The 24,352-nt window shown below is 28.8% G+C and overlaps 1 protein-coding gene and 1 non-coding gene across 3 annotated transcripts in view; both read left to right on the forward strand.

Annotated features, from left to right (window-relative positions):
• Positions 1–21,404, forward strand: part of LOC125066896 (diuretic hormone class 2) — a 40,586-nt gene extending 19,182 nt beyond the window's left edge. Inside the window, exons 2-5 of one of the 2 annotated variants that reach the window (XM_047675208.1) lie at positions 18,625–18,702; positions 19,492–19,596; positions 19,963–19,983; positions 20,837–21,404. In XM_047675208.1, coding sequence (XP_047531164.1) covers positions 18,626–18,702; positions 19,492–19,596; positions 19,963–19,983; positions 20,837–20,969 — 336 coding nt within the window. In that variant the 5' untranslated portion in view covers position 18,625 and the 3' untranslated portion in view covers positions 20,970–21,404. The remainder of the gene's footprint in view (positions 1–18,624; positions 18,703–19,491; positions 19,597–19,962; positions 19,984–20,836) is intronic. The other variant, XM_047675209.1, reaches the window with a different exon arrangement.
• Positions 21,405–23,695: 2,291 nt separating this feature from the next.
• Positions 23,696–23,767, forward strand: Trnae-uuc. The gene has a single exon. It is a non-coding gene; the product is annotated as a tRNA-Glu (tRNA).
• The last annotated feature ends 585 nt before the right edge of the window (positions 23,768–24,352 follow it).

Raw genomic sequence — 24,352 nt, forward strand, 5'->3', positions numbered from 1 at the left:
TAACAAATTATAAAGTACATTTGCTTAAGCGCACTTAATAAAAAATCCTTAAAGCCTAGAAAAGTGTTTTAATGTTTTAATTTGTCCCATAATGTAAAATGATATGCACTCCCTTTTGAACGTAGATAAACAAAATTTAAATAACTATCACGCGGATACAATCAACGGCAATTCATTATTGAAACGCGGCCAAATTCTGTTAATTAAATATATAAATTAATTAGTTTAAAGTCATATTGTATCCACATATATATACAAAGACAAAATACAGTAAAATGTTGAATATTTAAGTAAATGTCTCACTGCTGAGCTGAGGCTTCTTTTCATTTTAAGGTGAAGGTTTGGAGTTAATTCCACTGCTCCAGTGGTTGTTGGTCAAGATACATATTATAGCTGTTTTATTAGCAGATGCAGGCTTCTTTGCTTATCATCATAAGTTAATTAAAATTAAATAATTACAAATCAAATATATGAAAATTCAGTGATGACTGCCCATGTTTGAATCTATCATCTTCGGTAATGATTCACATTTAATCACATTCGCTCTAATCACTAGCCCTTAGGTTTGTATTCAACTGTTTTTTTTTACAATCGCTTAATTCTTAGTTACTTATATGAATTATAATTTTCTTGTTATAGCTCGATCATTTTTTCTTGATAAGACTGTAATTAGACATATTTGAACAGGATATTTTTAATTAATTATTCTTGTCTGCATAGTTCTATTAATTATAGATCATAATTCGTCAAATTAATTTGAATATTGTCTCCGTGAAGCTAAAATAAACGAACTAGCTTTTGAACGTGAGGCTTTGCATAATAATTTTCCCGATTTGAGATATACTCAAATAAATTACCTACTAGTTTCTCAATAATAACGTAAAATTTATGTAAAACAAAAGGTTAGTAATTTAACTAACCTTTTGTTTTTAGTGAAAAAAGTTTTATGTAAATCAGTTTGAACTAAAATTCATCAACGTATTCGAATGAGTAAAAATATATGGAATAATTTATATAATAATTATTTCTTACAAGTAGAGCTTTAAAACTTGAGAGAATTCAAAACCCGGTTTCATCGTCATAAACAAAATTTACTCTATACTTAATGTACTTTATTGACGTTAAATGCATTGAAATATATTTCAATATAGTCTATTGTAGTAATATAATTCAATATAGTAGTAATACATACCTCGCAACGTAATATATGTATTTTTTATACTATATCACGGTGTCACGTTAATAACGAAGCGTCAGATGCTTTTGGGATCCTATTATCAGTGGAACGTAAGTTGATAGACGTGGAAGTCACTTCTTAATATATAGCACTTTGAAAGAATAGAACGCCCCAATTATTTCGGAAAGTTCCAGTGAAAGAGAGATATTACAATACAAATACATTCAATCAAATATGAAGACTATTTTTAAAATAAGCAGTTTGTTCAAATATCAAGCGCAAACTAATTAATTGCTACTTGGTTGTTTGTTATACTTTGATTTCTACCATTAATTTTTTTTAATAAAATAGATACGGTACATACTTTTCACTATCGCTTATAGAAATTAGTCCAAAAAATTATTCCTTACATCGCCAATGAATCACCAATCTTGGGAACTAAGATTCATGTCCATTTTGACCTTTCTTACACTAGCTCACTTACCCTTCAAACCATAATTGTAACATACTAATTATTGTTTGTCGGTAAATATGTGATGAGTAGGTGGAAACTCCCCAGACGGGCTCGCACAAAACACTACCACTAAGTATAATATAATCTTTCATAAAAAATACAAATTAAAAATAGCTTTAATAAACAGGCTTTTTACTAGCATCATTATTTACTGAATTTATAAGTACTGAAATATGAGTAGAGAATTTCTCATTATATTGTACGACCTCTATTAAAGTAGACTGTAAGTAAATATACCTATTCTTATTACTTACCTTATTCAATTTGGTGTACTAGCAAATAATATCATCAAACGTAATCATTGAGAGAGAAATAGGACTTCGATCGGTCAACGTCATGTCTTATATGTATTAGTTACGCTGGATTGGTCTTTGCGGATCATGGTTTAATCAAAGCCTAGTTTAAAGGTCTACCGGACCAAACAATGATTATTCTTTTCAACTTTTGAAATTTACCATACAATAATTTCGGTTATTTTGCCAAGTAAGATAGACCATTAAAATCAATACTCGGATCGAAGAGTAATTGCTGAGCTTATTCGGTTATTCTCAGTAGAATCTACTTCCCGAACCAGTGGTAGCTTTAATTTAAGAAATAACATGACGATTCAAAAGTGCTTTTATGAGCCTAATCGAATAAAGAATATTTTGATTCTGATTTTGAAGCATTGATACCGACAGGATTTAATGGATTTCATCAGTGTAATATGACGTATATTATGTTTTTATATTTTTCATGGGAAATATGGAAACAAAGGAATCCTGCTTCAAGCTGTCTGAGAACACTCGGAATGACTAATGGAGCAATAAAAATGTTTTATTGAATCAGTTACGATGTTGTGGTAATCCACGAAACTTAATATAAATCTTTATAGAGAACAACGTCGTAAATGAAATTTGAAAATATATTTAGAACATTATGAAATTTCTTCTCGTATAAATTTCATTGAGCGTTAATATTTTTTTATTGCTTTGTTATTTTTAGGAACATTTGAAAAATAAGTTTCTTAGAAATTAGATACTGTTTTCTATTCAGAAAAAAGTTATTTCTACTTTTTTATTGTCTCTATATAAACAAAGGCTTAGGGAAAGCCTCGTACCGTACATAACCCGCGACCTTTTCCACATCATATATAAACTGGACCATCGGCCTTTTAAGTAATCGGCTAAGTTAAATTATTAATTCAAAGTTTATGAAAAGTACATTCAATTTTGCCCAAATCTTTTAAAATGGCTCTCAAATACGATAAATTATCTATTCTAAGTCGTTTAGCAAAGTCTTATTGACTTTTATTCAATAGCAAAAAAGTTTCTTAGGTTATTTGCTCAAAGGAAATTCTTTGTCAATCCATGAGGCATTTTAATTTTATTGTAACTCCATTTTTGACAAATTTATTACAAATCTTGAATTTGCATTCTTATCTCTTCAACATAGAAGTGAATTTAAAGTAACGAACCCGAAAGTTTCAAACTTAAAAACCATTACAAAGTGTATGAAGATAAGAATACTGGATAATTTTCCGCTACGTTTCTGCTTATATTCGAAAAAAACTTTATATTTAAACGATTCGTGGCTGCTGCGAATGGCAATCGAATTATTTTTTAAACTTTAATCATTGCAAATCTTCGAGATTGGTTTAAATCATTACCAATTTCTCAGAAAATTATACGTAATATAAACAATTGAAATAATATTTTTTTATAAAGAAAAAAAACATTATATCGGTCTATTTTGTTTTTTTTTTCTTACACTATCACTAAAACTCCGAATTGCATTGTGTATACAATAATTTATTTTTCAATTGTTGTACGAATCAGTTGTTCGATAAATTAACTACTTAGTTTTATATATACTAATTAATTACTTCATTAAAAAACTTAAACGGCAATATATAGGATCGAACGCATCTATGCTATCATGCGTAGTCAGTGTCTGCGGTGCGGAACCGACAGTAAAGCTGCGACTGCACTTGTGATCAAGGAACTGTGAAGTCTCTTTGTTGTTGTCATCTCATCTCGAAACTTATGCGAGTACCGAATCGAATGCGCACTTTTACGTTTCCATGGTTTACAATTAAATCATTTTAAATAGTACAATGCCTTCGTTTCTATCTATTTTCGATATCACGGTTAAACATTTATTTTCAATGCTTTAATTATTATATAATTTTGACGTACACTTTATAAACATACATTGAATCAATAAATTACTTTAAATAACATACTTTCTATAATAACGTATTTCATTAATTACATTATTATAGTTAGGATTTTAGTGTAAATGATTTTTATCTACAAAGGCGGTCACTTTTCTGATATTTTGCTCCAAAACGTAAAATGCACTAAACTTTTCAAGCAGAAATCTACTCTACAAATACACTTAGCCCATATAAATACACTGAATAGCGGTAAACGTATGGCAAACATTTTGCGCGAAAGGATAGAATTACCATGTAGAAATGTTTTAACTTGTCATCCAAGAGAAAATTTTAAATGTCAAACGGGGTATGGTCAAGGAAATGATTTAAAGTATTTTTTAAACTTATGGCATAACATTTAATAGAAAAGCCAAAATCTGCGTGAGTTTAAATAAACCGGATTACCCATTTCTATAAAAACCATTAGCGCTCGAAAAACAGAGGAAGCGGTGCGTAAAATTCAAATTTTAAATATACATTTTATTTCCTACAGAATAAAATACACGTGTATAGTTTTAATTGGTAGTTAATAAAATATTGCAATGTATATATTGACAATTGGTAATATTTGCAAAAAAATGTTTAGTAATTTTTTATATGAGTACAATCAATTTGTAGTAGCTGGAATGACCAGACCAGTTTCAGATGATTAGAACACGAAATTCTTTAATTACGATTGCGGATTCAAACGCGGGCACTCATCTAGATTTTTCATGTGCTTTTATAGACTATAATAATATCTCGGTTCTTCTTAAGTGCCACTCAGTAGATAGCGCCCTGATAACAATCAAAACTATAACTATTTTTATACATGTTGCTATAAATATTTATATATATATATATATATATTCTATACAATCACTCTTTCATCTCAATTTAAATAAAAGCACACATTGCGTACTTATAAATTATGTTAAATGTTGAGGTTAGTATTTTTTTTTATTGAATTCAATTGAAATAGGCACACAATTAATTTAGGCAACTATTTCCTTGGGTCAAATAACGCGTGACTGGACATTATATCGTCGTATTGTATCCTTTCCCTAACCCTAGGAACTATGTTGGACATTTCATTATATTCTTGTTCAAAATATAATTGATTTTTCCGAATATGTTTGCCTATATTTCCCTCTTTAGTAGTATGAATAACATTGTTATTTAGTAATAACAAAAATATTATGTAATAACAAATATATGTAATATGCAATTATTAGGCTTTCATTTGTTTATGACACTCGATTCTTTCGTGGAATTTAAACCGATATTGATTATTATTTTATTAATTTCAGCTTCATATGACATTTTCTTATAGATTGTTTTTGTTTTAAATTTAGTAAGAAAAATTCATCCAATCTTTTACATACTCAGGTCAACCATCTTTCTATCAAAAGAATTTTTCAAATAAAGGTCATTATTATATTTAGTTATTATAAAAATTTTAACACTTATTCATAAATTAATTTACAAAAAATAAAGTGCGGTAAATATACGGTGTTTTATTATACTCGTATTTTGCAATAAATCAAATCTATTTTGCATCATCTCATTTTCAACATTTCTTAATAACTTCTCAGCTTGTTTCAAAAATAAACAAACCATGGCTGTAAAATATAATAAAAACAAAAATTTATATACTAACACTTTAAATATTAACATTATAACAATATGAATATTATTAAATAAAATAAAATAAATACTATATTGTAATATAGAGGAATTAACATTCTGAGGAATTGATCCAACAAGTTAAGAAATAGAACCATAACAAAGTTCTGTCAGTTACAATTCACTGTCTCAACAGTAAGTGAGTTTCTGAAGTCTGAAACTTAATTTCGGACTTTTGAACAAATATCTCGAACGATACAGGAGGAAAAGAACGTTTGTTTAGTTACAGTAATTAATGATTAAAAGTAAAGTAGTTTACACGATAAGTTAATGTATCTATATTAATTTAAAATACATAAAGATATATACATATTACATAAATGTATATCCAAATTGCACTTCAACGGAAGAATATTGCTCAAATAATCTGGTCATCTTAGATGATGCATCAAATTTCACTTTTTTTTTTAAATTATGATCTGTACATGTTTATGCCGGCAATGTTAATTTTTTAAATATACTTCATATATGTAACACTATTGAATTTAATGTTATAAATCTTATTTAATATTACCCTCAATATCAATACACCACTGTATATAACTTTTTAAATGGGCAATTAGTAGATAATTATTATTAATTATTTCTATAGACTAAAATAAAAAGTACCGTCGAAGACTTCCTGGAACTCATAAACTTTTCATAAGCATTTTATTTTATTAAATATTATAAGAATTTCTCTGTAATTAATTAAATATTACTGAATTCTGTTCAAGTTTGTGCAGATTAATACTACTCTTTTGATAACAAATACCTTCTCAAGAGCCCGATAAATATGTCTGGAACATGTTCATCAAATTTCGGCAGTCATGATGAGTCATGAATACTCCTTTTAAATCCCTCAGGCTGGAAGTTATCTCAACTTAACGGAGTGAAACTTGTGTTTTCTGAATAGCATTTATATACTTATGTAATTTTAGAATAACGGTGAAATTAATTTAGTAATAAATATAATATTTCGTAAAATCAATTTTCCTCACATTTTAAATACTTATGATGAAAATACTAGTTAATCCTAATAATTAAGTAGATTTTATAGAAAAAAGTTCTGCATAAAAATGGGATGATATTATTTGAACGAGCAATGAGACTAGTTTTGCGAGCTGAATTTAGTTACCCTTTGCTCTTACATTTGTAGCTAAATCCAACTAGTATATTGTTTAGTTTGATCTTACATCACATAGAGCTTTGTTAGCGTGGACTCCATGGCACAAATGTTGAAATGTAAAGCGGGAAAATAATCATAATAACAATTAAAACATGTTATTATATAAAAATACATCTATACTTTTAAATTTGATTTTTTTAGTATAGTTGCAAAGTAATACGTAAAATATATATATATAAAAACGTAAAAGGCTGAGAGGTGACTTTTCATAGATAATAGGACGCATTGAGAACTAAGCAATCACCTCCAGGCATTAAAATAAATAAATTATTATTAATAAGAGTTTCTTTTGCCGGTTCTCCTCAGGTCTGAGGTGTTTCTATCCGAAACGAAACAAACATTTTGACAATCAATAAGAAAGTGTAATGTTTTAATGCTGAATAAAGATATTTGAATTAATATCAATATTTATTACAATAATACCAGATTCTCTTAAGGAACTTATTATTATACAGACTTTGATAAAATGCAGAAATCTTGCTTAAATGAAATCTTTTGTTTTTAACAAATTAAACTTGCGAAATGGGCGCTTTAGTCAAATTGCTTTCGTACCTGCTGATTGTGTTTATGAAGTCGTATTAATCTCACATTGTCGTTACAAACTTTTACTAGCTTTGAATTTGAAAATGTACTAAGACATTAATGTATTTAGAAATTTGTTACGTTTTGCGAATTATGTCAAACAAAGCCTAACATAGGATCAGTTAGGTCATACAAATATTAAGGTCACTACTTGAATGAATGGCCCGAATGTTTAAAAACTTTGCAGCTAGTTTATTATTTTGTAGTATTTAATTTTGCATCTGTGGCCGATTCTTATTTAACAGCTTATAAGTACAATTGGCTTTATACAACATTTATGACAAAGATCCTTCGTATTGTTTTAATTTTACTTAATTAAAACAATATATTAAATTATTTAATAAATTTATTAAAGACATGAACGATACTATATTTCATAGAAACACATCATAATGAGGTTTATAAGTATTCCTTTTAATTCTCGCACGACAAAACAAAAAAGCTCTGTCGATACGTTCAGTGAGTAAGTTTTATGTATCAGTGGGTTAAAGTCCAAACACGTGTATGCAATTGCTAGCACGTGTATGAAAATACAAGAACTAGACCTATTTTATTTTTTTTAGTCATTAAATTATTATTAGGCCAAAGATAGTATTTACATTCTGGGGCCTCACAAAGCACATAAAGCTTTTGTTCCTGCAACTTATATCTGTGGTCATGATGGACTGTCGCCGTTCAGACTTGTATTTTGTTATGTGAATGTATAGTAATACGCCGATTAACCGAATCGCCAATTATCAGAATTGGTCTAAGCGTAATATATATAATTAAAACCAAGTAATTTTTGTTTTGTTTTGTTGTAACAAGTTAGAACTCACTGGAGTCCAGATTTATTTCAACTGTTATGGTTGTAGAGCCGTGTTTGTTAAACTTAATAAAGTTTATTCTATGTGTGACGGTTTGTTTTTCTTTATTACTTCGTTCTTCTGTATTTGTACACTATTATATCTTCTGCGCAGATGGTCTTTGTGATTGGTCGACTTTACCGAAATGTGTCAAAAATAATTTTGTTTACTTCTAACATATTGTATGATAAATATTGGTCGACTCAATAAAATAATTCTAGGTCCTCATCTTATTTCACACCCTTTTCTAAAGCATATATTCGAATTGATAGCTTCGATAACTCAAATAAAAATTATCATTATTACTTCAAACAGATTTTATATACTATATTATAAAGCTAAAGTTGTTTGTTTGTTTGGTTGATAAACGTGCTAATCTCAGGAACAACTGATCAGCGGAGTATCAATGAAAAATGTTGCAAAAAAAGGGCAAATTGTATTATGGCCGAGCGAAGTCGGGACGATAGATAGATATTTATTTCTTTAAAAGTGTTTTTTGAATTTGTAATCGACAAACTTTACAAACCGGTTTACATCAATTTAGAAACCGGTTATTTGTTGTTTCGGTGTATGTATTGTATATTGTACAAATATTTCTTATTAGGGCGCAATTAGGGCAAAATCTCTTGCAGTTCTCTTTATTCACTTCGTATCTCACTCGTGATATTTTGAAAATCAACTGACGATAGCTGTTAATACAATTATAGTATTCATATCATTTTTGACATTTTTTGAGCTCTGCGGTGAGTTACAACTCTGGTCTTATAGAATAGCTCTACAGATCATAACTGAGTACAATTGCTTACGTCAGTGAAATTTCTATAAAATAAATGAGGTAACGTTTTTTATTTTGCTGCTTGGATTTAAATTTAATTTCCTTTTTCGCACGTATCTGTGTGCTTTAAATATTATATTTAAATCTAGTATATTATATTAAGGAAATTATAATAAATGTTTAAAGCGAAATTTCCTAAATTAAATTATTTATTATTTACAAAGAGTGACAGAAAATGCAATTTTATGTTTATTACAAAATATTGTGTGTAGTGGACCTATGAATATATTAAATTTTGTCAAAGGATCTATCTCACGTGTATATTGCCCACTTTACATAACAACCTTTGTATATTTCATATATATATCATGTATCGTCCTCGGCGATGGAAGGAATTTTATATTTTGTAGAGAAAAATCTGACATATCCGTCCCTCGATTCGCTGTGATGCAGCATGGTGGAATAAGCTCCAAATTAAACTACTAAAAAGAAAAGGAGGCATTAGCTCAGCAATGCGTCCTATACAAAAACTTTTTATCTTGAAATATGTCAATATTGTCTTGAGAGGTTATATACACTCTTTTTGAATATATCCAGCATTAATATACACCTATTATATAACACTTTTATTTACCTCAACTCGATTAGACTAAATCTATCGTAATGAAATTTTACATTATGGCAGTCTGAAATCTTAATAAAAACAAACTTACATAAAAAAATGGAAAATACAAGAAAATAACTCAAGATAAACAGCTTGCTTTCAATTTCAGACACATTTTGATAGCAAGACAATATTGTTTAATCAATGTATTTACGTGGAAAATACATTTCTTAGCTAAATTAGGTTTCAAAGTGTAAGACTTTAAAGGAATCGCTCGGATTCTCAAACAAAGATAACAATAGGATATAACGAGATTTCAAACAAAAGCATTAATTAAGAATTAAAATGTATTATCTGTGTTCTATTGTAAATACTATTCAATGTTTTCTGTTCATAAGTGTAACAAAACATTTAAGATATTTGTATCCATTTGTAACAAAAACGGTGTTGTTATAGCACCATAGCTTATCAAAGTTGATAATTGGTGTTATTCCATTTATTTGTAGTCAGTTCATTGTCTATGTTGCATTATTTTTTAGCCGTGCTCATCTTATTTTAGGGCTTATACCTCCTATCCTTTTATCCACCACGGAGTTTATTCCACCACGCTGTTCCGATGTCGCAGTATTTTTATTCACTAACCACAACCTGTATGTCATAGGCTTTAATTTATTTTAATCGTCGAGCAAGAGATTAGTTATAGATATAAATTAAACACATGAAAACTCAGTAGTGCTTGTGCGTGTTTTAATCATTTTCTGTACTCGTCCTTATGTTGCCAACTCTCTGTGGCAATACTTCTTCTGTTCGCTTAGTTTTTCTTCACCATACAGCTTACCACAATCATATTTCATGTACAAACACATACATACGAAACATACATCAAATATAAATTAGTTATTTATATTTCCTGTTTTATGTTGTTATTTATAGAAGCTAGAATTCCCTGAAACTCATAACTATAATTATTCGGAACTTTTACTGAACCGTAGCGAGTAAATGATAAATAGGTATTGTATTCAGTTGATATTCCATTTACTTAAACAAGTTTATTATCTTTTATATTTTATTATGTATTGCAAAATGGTAAATGATTTGATATTAAATTAAGTTAAATTACCTTTTAATCAATTAATTAAACGTATGAATAATTAATAATGACCAATGTAGTTAAAAAAATGTACAAGCTCTGGTATTTCCCCAAAAGAGAGAAGGAATTAAGCATATCTATAATACGGTAAATTCATTTAAGACAAGAATTAGACAGACCGATAATGATATGTGTATATTGTACTAATTATCGTAAAAGTGTGCAATTTAACTATACGTTTATGTGTTTTGAAATTTCAAAATTAACATCGAAATATAGCTGTTTCTAAATGAAGAGATAGACATATAAAAATATCTTTAAAAGTAAATGTAAATAAACTCGTTATTTTCTTTATTTATTACATTTTTAATCCGCTTAAGTCTATACTGTTAATTTTATTTTGTGTACGAAATGTAATACGTTATTTAATTTGTTTAATCATTCTTTCAGAAGTTTTTATGTTTGTACAGTAATAAGCATCAAAATGGTTTCATTACTGTGTTATGTGGTGGGCAAACATTAGATGGGAGGAAAATTCGTAGGCCCTGAATTTAACCCGGACAAATTTAATGCTCGAAATTATATAACAGAAATTTTACAGTCTGCTTAGCTTGGTAAGCGAGTTTTACCTACACTTGATACTTCAAAGCAAACAAGTTTTATGTTATGAAAATAAAAAAGGTATACTTGGTTTGATATTTAATTTCATCGATATTAGGTTTGAAATATTATTACGTCAAAGTGAGCTTGAAATCAGTATAGAGTCAAGAGTACCCAAAATTTAAAAAAGAAAAGAGGCGTAGTTGATAAAACGTGTATATTTTAACCAACGATCAGGGATTTGAGTACTGGATATTCAGTATACAACATTAAGTGAAAACTTGCTAGAAAAATAATAAGCTATTCCTGTAACACTTAAAATATAAACAGGCAAACCAAACCAAAATTAAAGAACTTGTATTATAACTTATTTAAGTTCTATAATACTTACTTACCTTAAACTGTAGTAATAAATAAATAAAAATAAAATAAAACAGAAGTTACTTGTAAGAGATTATTCTAAAAAAATACTTTATTTAATACATATTTACTAGATTATATGGTATTGTAACCAAAACAAAGTTAATACAAAACTACGTATACTAAAAAGTAAAGTCAAATTATTTTGTAAAGACGTGTCTTTATAAGCTAAAAAAGCAAATTCGACGACTAATCTAAGCCGACTTCTATTTCAGGATATTTAAAATACGTATCATATATTTTTTCCTAAGAAACTACAGTATGAAATAGTTTAGGTTTCGTTTAAGTTTTAATTAAAATATTCCAGCAGGTATTCTGTAATATTCTTGTTTAATAAAATAAACAGGGACTACATTAAAGGGTACAAGTTTACTCAAATATTATAAACGATAATTGGGGGTTTCACTTTATTTTCGTATTTACCTTGTGTTCCTATGTGTAGCCGTTGCTCATTTATTTTACGAAATAGTATGATAAGAAAGGAATCGAGAATAGGTTTACTGGTGTTTTATATTATTAGCTTACTATGAATCTATAAATATTAAACAGATTGGTCGGACTACAAAAACATATTTTGGCAATTAAAATAAATTAACATTGAATAATATTACTAAGAGATAAAAAAGTCCCCTCTATTCTTTATACTAGATTATATTGAGATTTGACAAGTTGAAAATAGTCTCAGCACTTATAAAACGTGTTACTCCTTGCAGTAATGTTTGATTAGTTTAATGAAACAGAAAATTCCTAATTATTATAAAAACGTAGGTACATAGATTTTTTTTTTTGTAATTATATCTAGGATTTTTTTTATATATATAATCAATAGTTTACTTCTATCTAGTACTTAAAATAAACTTAGATTTTTCATTTAGTTAAACATCTCAAACAATCAATTACTCGTGTTCTAATTACATACAGCTCGACTCGCTATTAGCTCTCTCCAACATTAAATCTAGCTACGGACTTCAAACACGATTTCACAAGTTGCTACACCAATTTGGACTGCAAATGAAACTTTTAACAACAAATTGCAATTTGCGGAGCGCGTTACTTCAAACTCGAGTCATTTCTTTATATAACAGACGGAAAACCGGAAAGGAATTGTTTCGACGCCTCCAGAATAATTAGTTTCACGTTCTGTTTAATATGATTTAGCTTAAATAATGGCAAAGGATTTATCTTGTGTTTGTGATGTATAAGTGTTTCTTGTTCGGCTTTCTTACAGGTCGGTGTATAATTAACCATTAACACTTTTGAATTATAACATAATTACAGGCTACACGTCCTGATTTCGAGCGGGTGAAATTATGAAAACTTCAAGCTATATTTAGTCGTGAGATCTAACAAGTATTATAATATAATACAATCAATACATTGACCTATTTGTCCGTTATTGTGCTCAGTACATTAATGGCAGGTTTCATGTTTTTCTATTGATCTATTACTGTAGGTATATTGTATATACTAAGTTATATACTTTTATGCATCTATCATCATTCAATAGATATATCTGATTAATACTTAAAAGTTTTTATTATATATGTTTTAGTTGAAGTTGTTTTGAAAATACGACTATGTACTCTGTGATTATACTGAAATTAGCCTGGGTAGGTATCACCATATATTATCCGCCACACAGCATTATTTAGTACTGTTGTGTTTCGTTTTAAAGGGTGAGTAAGCCAGTGTAAATTCAAGCACAAGGGACATAACGCCACAGTTCCCACGGGCGCATTGGTCATAATAATGCCTAATACTTCATAAAGATAAAAATAAATAACAATGTCTCTGGGTAGTGGTGACAACTTACCATCAGGTAGCCCATTCGTCAGCCCGCCGTATAATATAGAAAAAGTTAAGTATTACAAACTAAGATAAAAGTAACAGCCTCTCACATTTTTCATTAAATTTTCACCATCATTCTAACGTAAAAACACGTGACAGACTGTCTCACGCCACATGCTGATTTTCTCACAATGTTTTCCTTCACTGCTGAACTAATATGAATTATAAACACATATTTAGCACAATATGAACACATCTTCTGACCACTGCACTGTATATAACCTATATAACTATTACATTGTCAATCGGGTTAGCATTATTCACGGTCACCTTCAGATGACTGATTTACATTGACTTTTGGTTTATCTAGTCTAACAACGACTCAAACAATCACGTTAACAACATCTCGTTACAGTTGTCACTGTGATTAATATTTGAGTGACCACGAAGTTACGTAACGAGTGTACAGCGCTGTTGTCCGGACGCTGCATAATACAAACTTCAACACAAAGCTTCAGACGATGCTTTGAGACACGAACTAGTAACTTTGATAGAATATGGATGGCGGTTATCGTTAATCACATACACATAAAAATAATCAACTAAGTTTTAATTAAAGTTTTCATATCTGAAGTGAGAAAAATTATATACCAGCCTCAATTTGAACCTTTTTGTGACCGTAAAGTGAAGATTTTCTTTCATTCAGTGAATAATACATTCGACAGCATTATTATGCCAACGTAGTGTTTTAAGGTCGTTATAAAAAATACTTCAAAAATATAAATTACTTATTGTGAATCCCATACAAAATAACTTGCCTAAATACTCACTGAAAATACATCTTAAAATATGGCCTAAAACTTCTCATTTAAAAAAAAAAAAAATTTTATAAATACATAAGCGAAAAATTAACCAAAAGATCATTAAATATTTATGATAAATATAAAAATATATACGTAAACAATAGCCTATCTGGTCCATCGTATATTTTATATTAATATTAAATCGATTACCTATTCACGTCAAATTAATTAGTATCAAGAGCGCGTTGTTAACAACATGGCTGGTTGAGTCCGATAAGCATTTTTACACTCTTACACTCGTCTAATAAAAATATATATAACAAAAACCTTATTGAAGATTGCTCATACAAAATTAATTTACGATATTGAATGGACGATATTTAATCCTCTACCGAGACTAGCAGTGGCAGTCCTAAAAATACACATATAAATATATAGTATCAGCCTGTAAATTTCCCACAACTGGGCTAAAGCCCTTTAAGGAGAAGGTTTGGAGCTTTCCTCAAGATGTTTCCTTCACCGCCGAGCAAGAGATGAATTATAAACACAAATTAAGCACATGAAAAGTCAGTGGTGCTATCCCGGGTTTAAACCCATAATCATCAGTTATGCAGCACGCGTTCTAATCACTGGGCCATCTGGGCCATATACAAAACATATAATGATTATAAAATACTAGCATCCGTCCGCGTGTGAGAAAGACAGCTCTTGTTGGGTAGCCGATAAATATATTATACAAACAATCACATTTATTTCTAAAATATGCTAGATATATAATCGATTAAGTACAGCTAAGAGAACGATGATTGTGTAAATATTTAAATCGTTAATACAGCTAGATTACCCTAGTGCCATATCATATATCCTACAAAGCGACTGTCAAAATCAAATGTTTTCTGTGCTGACATTTCCTTTGGTCGCGTGGCTTTTTAGATGGGTTCGCTTAGCAATCGCTTTTCAATGCTTTGTTGTGAATGTTTTTTTAATTAAAAAACCTTATCGTCTTGCAATTTTGCTACCATACCTGTCTTTCTACACTTCTTTCAAGTTTTTAAATTACTATCACTATTCAAATATTTAAAAAAGGTATTTGAAAAAATGTTTATACACGTTCAACATTAATATGCTTTACGATATTAGATAATTAATTAAAAACAAGCGAAGTCAAATATAAAGGTTGTTATCAAAAATACAATCAGTATAAGTTGAAACTTAATCTGGAATTATTTATCGTTACTCGTTTGGCGTCAGACGAAGGGCGTTTCGTGAGTATCGTATTTTGTTAAAAAATATATATATACTAATTTGATTATAGAACTGACAGATCGAATAAAAATAAAAGTTCATATAGAATACATTATTCGGGTGAAGACCTCCTTAAAATAAAAAAAGTAAAAACAGTAAATACATTTTATAAAAATCTTGTAGTTTTTTTTCTGCTTTCAAAATACGTTTAATATTATTAATCTAAACTTTATTTTTTTTTACTTGTATTAATATGAAACATCATTTCCTTTTCCATTGAAATATAGAAAACAGTAAAGAGTTTATTTCATAAGCTGACTTTGTTAAGTACTTTATATCTATTATGATTTCAGTGACAGAATTAAAAATCATATATTTTATAAAACTGCCAATTTGTATTTATTTATTCTGAATAAGTGTTCGTACGTGATTTAAACGACTATGCGTGAACCCATAAAAACTTTTTTAACCTAAACAGACTGTAAAGTTTTGGTGGCAAATGTTGCTCATTTAACAGTTTTCGAGTATAATACACGTAATAAAATACGTTCTGAATATTTTTGCCTAATTTATAAATGAAAATACGGTCCATAAAGTTTTTTTGCAAACGTGAACATTAAACAGCAAAACAAAAGTTGGAATATTCTATTAAATAAAGACTACACATTTCCTATTAAATCACAATAATAAAATTAAATATTTCAACATCGTGTGCTAAAATTTTAAACAAAGTTACAACTTTTAATTAATGGTCAGTTTCAAGCCGTTAATAAAAATCTATAAGTTTTGAGTTCGCCATAATACTGTTTGTTTGTGAGTTTACGTGTGTGTTCATATGCTGAGATTTGTATATAGAAACGAAACCTCTCTGATCTCTATAGGCTCTAAAGGCTCATTTGTATGAGCTGTTGTTATCGTATGCTGATTGTCGTACTAAGTGGTATGAAGTGGACTCTCGATATTCACTAATAATATTCTGAGTACAGCTTAAGAGGCTGTCTGTGGCCGTTGCGGCCAAGCTACTCAGCTAGTAAGGACTTTAAAGCACAATTACACTTGACACAAGTAAAATGTCAACAGTGTTAAATGTTTCAAATGGTTTATGTTTCCCCATTTATCAAATGGAGGTTACTGACTATACGCTTGTTGATAATTTATATTCTGGGTCAGTTTTCGCAGAAGAAATGATATATGAAAGAGACCTTGTCCCCACGCCCACGGAAACAAAAACGCAGTCACGTCTTTAATTTATGTAACAAAAACTAAATAAATAATGCTAAGATAGTTGATTATTTTATAATTACCAAAAAATTGGAATTGATTGAAACGAGTACATTTAAAAAATAAAACGATTATAGATTGTCAAATGTCGATATTAAAAGGCATATATTGTTATCAGAACACATTTCAGAATAAGGGTTTAGTTTTGAAGACTTCAAGCTACTTTCCTATAAATCTAAACGAAGTCTAAACGCTCATCAGTAAGTACTAATCGATTGGTCCGTTCTCATTACGACTTGTTGATCGTATGTGGTGGACAGATTAAGGCACAGTGCACACTCAATATATACTAAAATCCAAGAATTATTAGCGAGATCAAAGTCTTATTAGGTCTACCATATAAAAGAAAAACAATATATATTTTTTTTGTATATTTATTGTGATTCTGATAATTAACAAAATAATGGTTAACTTTCACGTAAATGCATGGAAGATGTATTATGAGATGTAGGTACTATGCTTACATTACTAATATAAAATGAATAAAAATTAAATAAAATATTTATTTATTTATATTATTTTATTTATTTCTTTATATCTTAGTATTGAGTGTTACAAATTTTACAATTTGAGTTCTGAAATTATTGTCAGAAAATCACCTAAATGATATTATAAAAACATTTGTTTGAATAAAAAATTAACTCTCTATTAAATAAACCCTATAAAAATGACGGAAAATGCTCTTTAGACAATAAATTTTCATACACGAAAGACTGATTTATTACACGTGATACAAAAATTCAGCATTCAGCGTCTGTTTTTAGCCTTTCGCGCGTATAAAATTTCGTTGATGATGAATGGTGAAATGAACGAATAATATTTCAGGCTACAATTTTTATTGTAATGTAACACGGTTCATTCGAATAAAAAGATTATATATATTATTATATACCACCTTAAGATAAAGAAATATCGATATTGTGTACTAAACTATAAAAAACCCGCTTTTCCGCAGACCGATACAAATCCTCTGTCAGGTTAAAAGTATTCATAATATATATAGTTATCTTTAAATATTTATTTTTTATATTAATACAATTATACATGTCGACTTAAACATTTTTCGATACCAACATTTTAATTATGAAATTACCATTGATGTGACTTGACGAGTCTTATGATAAATATATATAATAATAAGGATTTATCCCGTGGTAATTATTAATTTCATCAATCGATTTAAAATATATCCATGTGTTGTGTGTTGTGTGGCCAATAGTGGCCAAATATAACCATGAATTTAGCTAATTTATTTATATATACATAATAAAAAAGCCTATCTGGAATGATTTTGAAATATTTTTTCTAAGGAGTGCTGTGGTTCGGAAGTTTACTTTCCGGAAAGGAACAAACTCGCAAAATTCTCGCTCTCTCTTTATTATATTATTAAAGATGAGCTCCGGCAACGAATAAATCTTTACAATTGTTATTTAATAATACGATTCCGTATTTATTTTCTAGTTATGTTTAACGAATGAGAAAATATTGCTTTGATATATTATTAACTTCAAGTAGGTAAAATATAAGCAAATTTGTTTCTTCATCATAGAACTAAAATAAATGTAAAGCTATAAACTATACCCATTCGGAATTTTTAATAACTCTATAAAAATAAATATGTCATGTATGGAATCAAGAAATACTAACTCCACGCATTTTTATTATCAATAGTTTATTGTATTTTTTAATAATAAGAATTAAATATAACTTTTTCAAATGTTAAAATATGAATATATGTTTATATATTTGATAAGTTTGAAGATAACCATTACAATGTTTATATGTTTATTTTAAGCTCTTATAAGATAATAATTTTGGTACATTGTATTTATTTATGTTGTATTTACGATAGATATTAATTTTGTTTTAGGATGGTTCGAGCTAGCTTGTTGGCCTTCTGCCTTCTCGGCGCGCTTCTCCTGGTGATGCCAGCCGCTGCCTACCCCAGGTAGTAGTACCCAATGCAGAAAAAATACTATTTACATATATATTTTATTTAATTCTTAAAAAAAAATGCCAAAAATCAAAAAGGTAAGATAATCCCTGAAAGATTTCTTCCTACAAGAATTTAGATAAATTAAATATACTTTACGACTCCACTGACACTATTATAGTCTTCAAGAAAATCTTCTATAAATTAAAATTAAAAGTATATTTATCATTACCCATAATTTTTTTGGAAAATAGTTGTTATAAAATATTTTATTTTCATCACTCATTCATCACTGTCCTGTGCAGACCCGCCTAACTTTTACGTTAATACGTTTCGTTTTTTGTATCTAATTACTTAAAAATGCTTTCTAATGTTGATGTAATAACCGCTCTACCAGCGACATAATATAACTACTATAAAGTATGACAGGCCCTGTGTATCCTAAAGTGTGGATCATAAAAGAAATATTATAATATTACTCTCTTTATAATATACTACAGATAAATTAATGTAAAAAATCTTTCCATTATTAGTAACGGAAATGTATTATTTTTTTGGTTAAGTTTGAGATAAACATTAAAGTTTTAATGCTGAGCAAATAGTACTTTATTACATACTCGTATATTTATTTTAAGTAAGCACAATACCAGCAAACAATAAATAAAAAAAAAAAAAAAAATTGACACTATATAATTAATTTCAGTCTTGAAAAAAATTATGGCTAGCTTATTTTATTTATCTTCAACTTCTGTAACATTATTGAAATGAACTTATGTTCATGAAGCTATATAAATATAATTTCAGTCTTGGCAACTACTATCGCCCAGGAGTTCAATATGAACCCGAGCAGATCATGGATATGCTGAACCGTCTCAACGAACTCATGGAAATGGAACGCAAGATGGAAAAGTTAGTATCTATTAAATATTTATTTTATTTATCTATACAGTAACAGTACCCTAATGTCCCTATAATTGGGAAAGGCTTCCTACACTTAAGGAACTTCTATGGTGGTCCAAAAATAAATTTACAAAACCCTTTATGCATACATATTATATGTTTATATAATATACTGGAAATAAATTAAACCTCACTGATCGTAGTTTATAAATGATCTTAACTTCATATTTAGGATAAACTCTGTACAATTTTCAAGTTTAAGTACAATTTTAACATCATAAATACATAATTAACATTTCAATACATAATTATAACTTAATTTGAACATCATAAAAAGGGTTAATAATAATTCATACAATCCTTATTTCTTTACAGCTTTAAAGAGGACATTATTAGGTTTGTTATTGGATTATGAAATTTATATGTTTTATGGTTCATTTATTAAAAATATTTATTTTCGCTGTTCTTAAAAATCAACCTTAAAGATTTTTTTGCATATTTTAGTTTATTATTATCATCAACAAAGGTCCTAACATGTAGATATAACTCCCTCGTTTTAACAGCAATGTTTTTTTAAAGATTATAAACTTCTTAAATTGGTTGTATTATCCTTCATACTTAAATATGCAACAGTAAGAATCAATTAGAACTAAGATCACTATTGTAATTTGTAATATTATAAATGTTGCTTAAAATGTGAATAGCACAATTTCACTTTCCATTACCTTAAAGTTGCAGAATACAGTCATACCAAAGCTTATGTTATAATTATTTATTTTTTAAATGAAGTTGCTAAGTTTCTCTTATAAATTAATTATTATCAATTAATTAAAAAATTGTGACTTTTTGTTACAAAAAAAAACAGTTAAAAATATCACTGGTTCGACGAAGTAAACAGGTTTAGGAAGAAAAGAAGAAAGAAACGTAACGCTTATAACTTTTTAATTAAAGAAAAAAATTTTTGACAATCAATTTAACTTGTAATCGTTATTTTGGTTGTTTCTTTTAAATATTTTCATAGCTTATCTATAGCATGTTTATATAATTTCAATGTTGTGTACACATTTTTATGCTTATAGACACTTGAATACAGAAAATATTGCCCAATTGAGATCATACATATTCAGGTTTGTAGGTACTGAGAAACGCGGAGTAGACTGACACTGCTTAATTAGTGATGCTTCGTAATTCTATGATTCCATTTAGTACAGATTACGCGTGTATTAATACGGTATTATTTAATATTTAGCAGCGAGAAACGTGCTCTCGACATGGGTCTCAACCGTGGCTACTCTGGCGCTATTCACGCCAAGCACCTGATGGGAATGGCCGCAGCAAACTACGCCTCCGGACCCGGAAGGAGGCGACGTGACGTCGAATAAACAAAAGAAAAACAAAGTCTAGTCTAAACGCCGTCACCTTTTATTGGGCTTCACTATTGTCTATGCTTAATAATGTTAAATCAATTTATCCGTCAAATTAGAGTAGAAAGTTCCATAAAAATAATCGGCCTATTTCCTATCAAAAATTATACTCGTTCCAAGGATTGTGCTTAAACTTTTAATCTCTACTGTTTCTGTAGTCGCTTCCAAGAATAATCTGTTTTTTTTTTCTGGTTCCATTTCGTTTACATTAAAATAGTATTGTTTCAGTATTAAAAATTTGTTCCTTAAAATATTATCCATGTTAAAACGCTTGAAATTATAATATATTTATATAAATGTACGTTCTAACGACAGTAGATAATGTTACTAACTATTGTAGCGAATTCCGTGTTTCCTACTAACATTTGTGAAATTCTAGTCTATTGTAAGAACCTCCTGTCTAGAGATTATTGTTAATAATAAAGAGATATACATATTTACATAAACTTTTTGTTTTTATCATTTTAGATTAAAGTAATATCTTTTGTAAGATATATTCATTAATAAATAAAACCGAAAAAGAGCTGGTATTTTAATAAGAGTAATAAAATATATTTAAAGAACAAGAAAAAGGTATAAAAAGATTTTTTTACAATAGTCTAGTATAGAACTTTATCCTATTTTTTTTACTAAAACCGATTCAAACACATGACATGAGAATACGTATAATTTTTATTTTAATATAAGAATAATAAGTCATTCAGTCATTAAGATTCATCAACTTCAAGAATTGATATACTTGATTACAAAGTTAAAATCAATTAATGGGTCGCCTGCGAAAATTCGCGTTTATTCAACAGATTTTTAGGAAAGAAACCTATGAAAGGTTTTGTTTTGATTTAATTTCATCGTAAACTGCATGTCACTCATCTTTTTATCGCTGGAAAAACGCATTACGCGTTTGCCCCACATGGTGTGGGGGGTATGTGGGCTCGCCGGTACTGAAGGCGCCAGAAAACCCACTAAAAAACCTGCGGCACCCACTCTGTCTTTACGGAGGGGCATCACGGGATCGCTTACGCAAGCTACCGTGACGCCCCGTCGGTTGGCCCACTGTGGGCCTCCAAGCTAGAGGAGTTCCGAGGATACAGAGAATCCCTACTCCCGGCGACGCTTACAGCGGGGGAAAAGGTACGCATAGTGCTGATGCCTTCTCCCCGGTCTTCTTCGTCGGAGCGAATCCGCGGAGACACTCTCCTCACGCGCCCGCTCCGCAGCCTCTTTCTGCGACATTACACTTTCGCAGAAAGAGACCATCTCGTTCCAGAACCTCTCGCTGCTTAGCATGACGGACCCTAACCTATACCTACTCAATGTTTAATAGATACGTAATGTAAAGAATGAGAAAAAAATTGCATCACAAAGGCATTATATTTTATATATCTACTAATGGTAATGGTTGAGATAACTAGGTTTCTGAACTCATTTTTTACAAGTTTTTTTAGCATCACGTTATTGTGGTAAAGCTCGTTTACTGTGAAATAAAATCCAGAGTCTTGGACTCTGATTGCTGAATGCTTATTAAAAATCATAAAAAAGTTAACCATACATTATAGAAATTAAGATAGGATAACTTTAATAAAAGTCATATTTACTGTAAAAAAGGATTTGCCTACCATTGTGTGTCAAATATGTAGGTATGTTTCTCGAAAAAAGAATTTCCAAATCAGCCATATATTGTAATTAATATTGATTTGCTCTGCCGTGTTTATATCCATTGCTTGTACATCATTCTAAAAATAAAAACATGCTAAAGCCGATTTACCCGACCGTACGTTACCCCTTTATTACTAACGATTTTACCTAGAAACACCTTTCGACCATTATATATGTCCGAGTAAACCCTAGATTATTTTTAAATAATTATCTATATGTATTAATTAATTCGTTTATAATATTAAACCTCATGACATTAACTAAAAATTATCTACACACCTTATCACACTTACCTTTCAAAACAAAGGTTATTTCAGAATTATCATTCAATGCAATTTTATCGTGAAATAACATACCAACAAACAGCAGACATAAGAAATGCTTAGATTAGTACTAATACTATTAATAGTATTTAAAAAATAAATGTAAAACAACATAAATAATGTTCATGTATATCACATTATTAAAATAATTATGTTTAATTGAAACGCATCTGTTAAAAATCTTTGTCTTAAAAACAAATACAGACAACAATTTTATAATATTATATTTCCATAAAATCAGAGCCATCTAGTAAGATTTTATAGTGTCTCATAGTAACAAATTTTATAGTGGCGACATCTACTTTTTAGTAAAAGAAGCACGTTAAGTTATGTATTGACTTCACAATATGACAAAGTAGTTTTGCTACTATGCTAATAGATGGCGGTAGGAAGTTGATTATAAAAATACGTAAATATTTTATGAAATATTTATTATATTTAAAATATGTATGTATATAGTGTATTTAGAACAGAAATATTTACCTTTTTTATATGTAATATTACAAAATAAAAATGTAATGTTTTTATAAAATATGTTATTCTTTAATAAATATATTTTATCTTCTCTATAATCGTCACTATAATCTAGTCTGCTAATTAATTGAAGTCCTGTTTTTAAAACTACAAATTATAAGATTTACATTAAAAAAAAATGTTGCATTATGACTTAGATGCATAAATATAATTTTACATTGATTACCAATATCCCGTATGGTCTAGTGGCTAGGATACCTGGCTTTCACCCAGGAGGCTCGGGTTCGATTCCCGGTACGGGAAACTTTTTTAAAATGTTAATACTATTCGTTTTTTTTCGCAAATTAATAATTTACTTATTAATTATATTTATAAAAGGTTACTATCGTTAGTATTCATGAATAATTATCCTATATTATCCTATACTTAATACAATGTTGTTATTATCTACATGTCATATTATACAACTAGAACTTTCTTTCGTGACATAATATATCGTTACATAAAATATTAAGCAATTTTGTCCTTTATTGTTTTTAAAATAAAGTACATCGTGCATATCAATGTCATTTTTAAGTAATGGGTTCGTTCCCATCGCGCCATTTATATTTTCAATTCAATAATCCGTTATAGGAAAGTGGGTATCACAATGGCTATAGAAATGAAAAATATAAGGTCAATAACCTATAAACTCTACCACGAGCCTTCATTTTGTAAAATTTATTGCTGGTAACCACTATTAACAGACTTGACAGACTTGTAAAACGACAAGTCAAAAGGGCTCTTTAGTGACATAATCAAATAAATATACTTTAATACTATTCCATTGATTTTATTGCTTTTGCAAATAAATTCCTAATAATAAATTATTGTTATTTTTAATACTAT

Source organism: Vanessa atalanta, chromosome 10 (genome assembly GCF_905147765.1).
Source record: "Vanessa atalanta chromosome 10, ilVanAtal1.2, whole genome shotgun sequence".
Lineage (NCBI taxonomy): Eukaryota > Metazoa > Arthropoda > Insecta > Lepidoptera > Nymphalidae > Vanessa > Vanessa atalanta.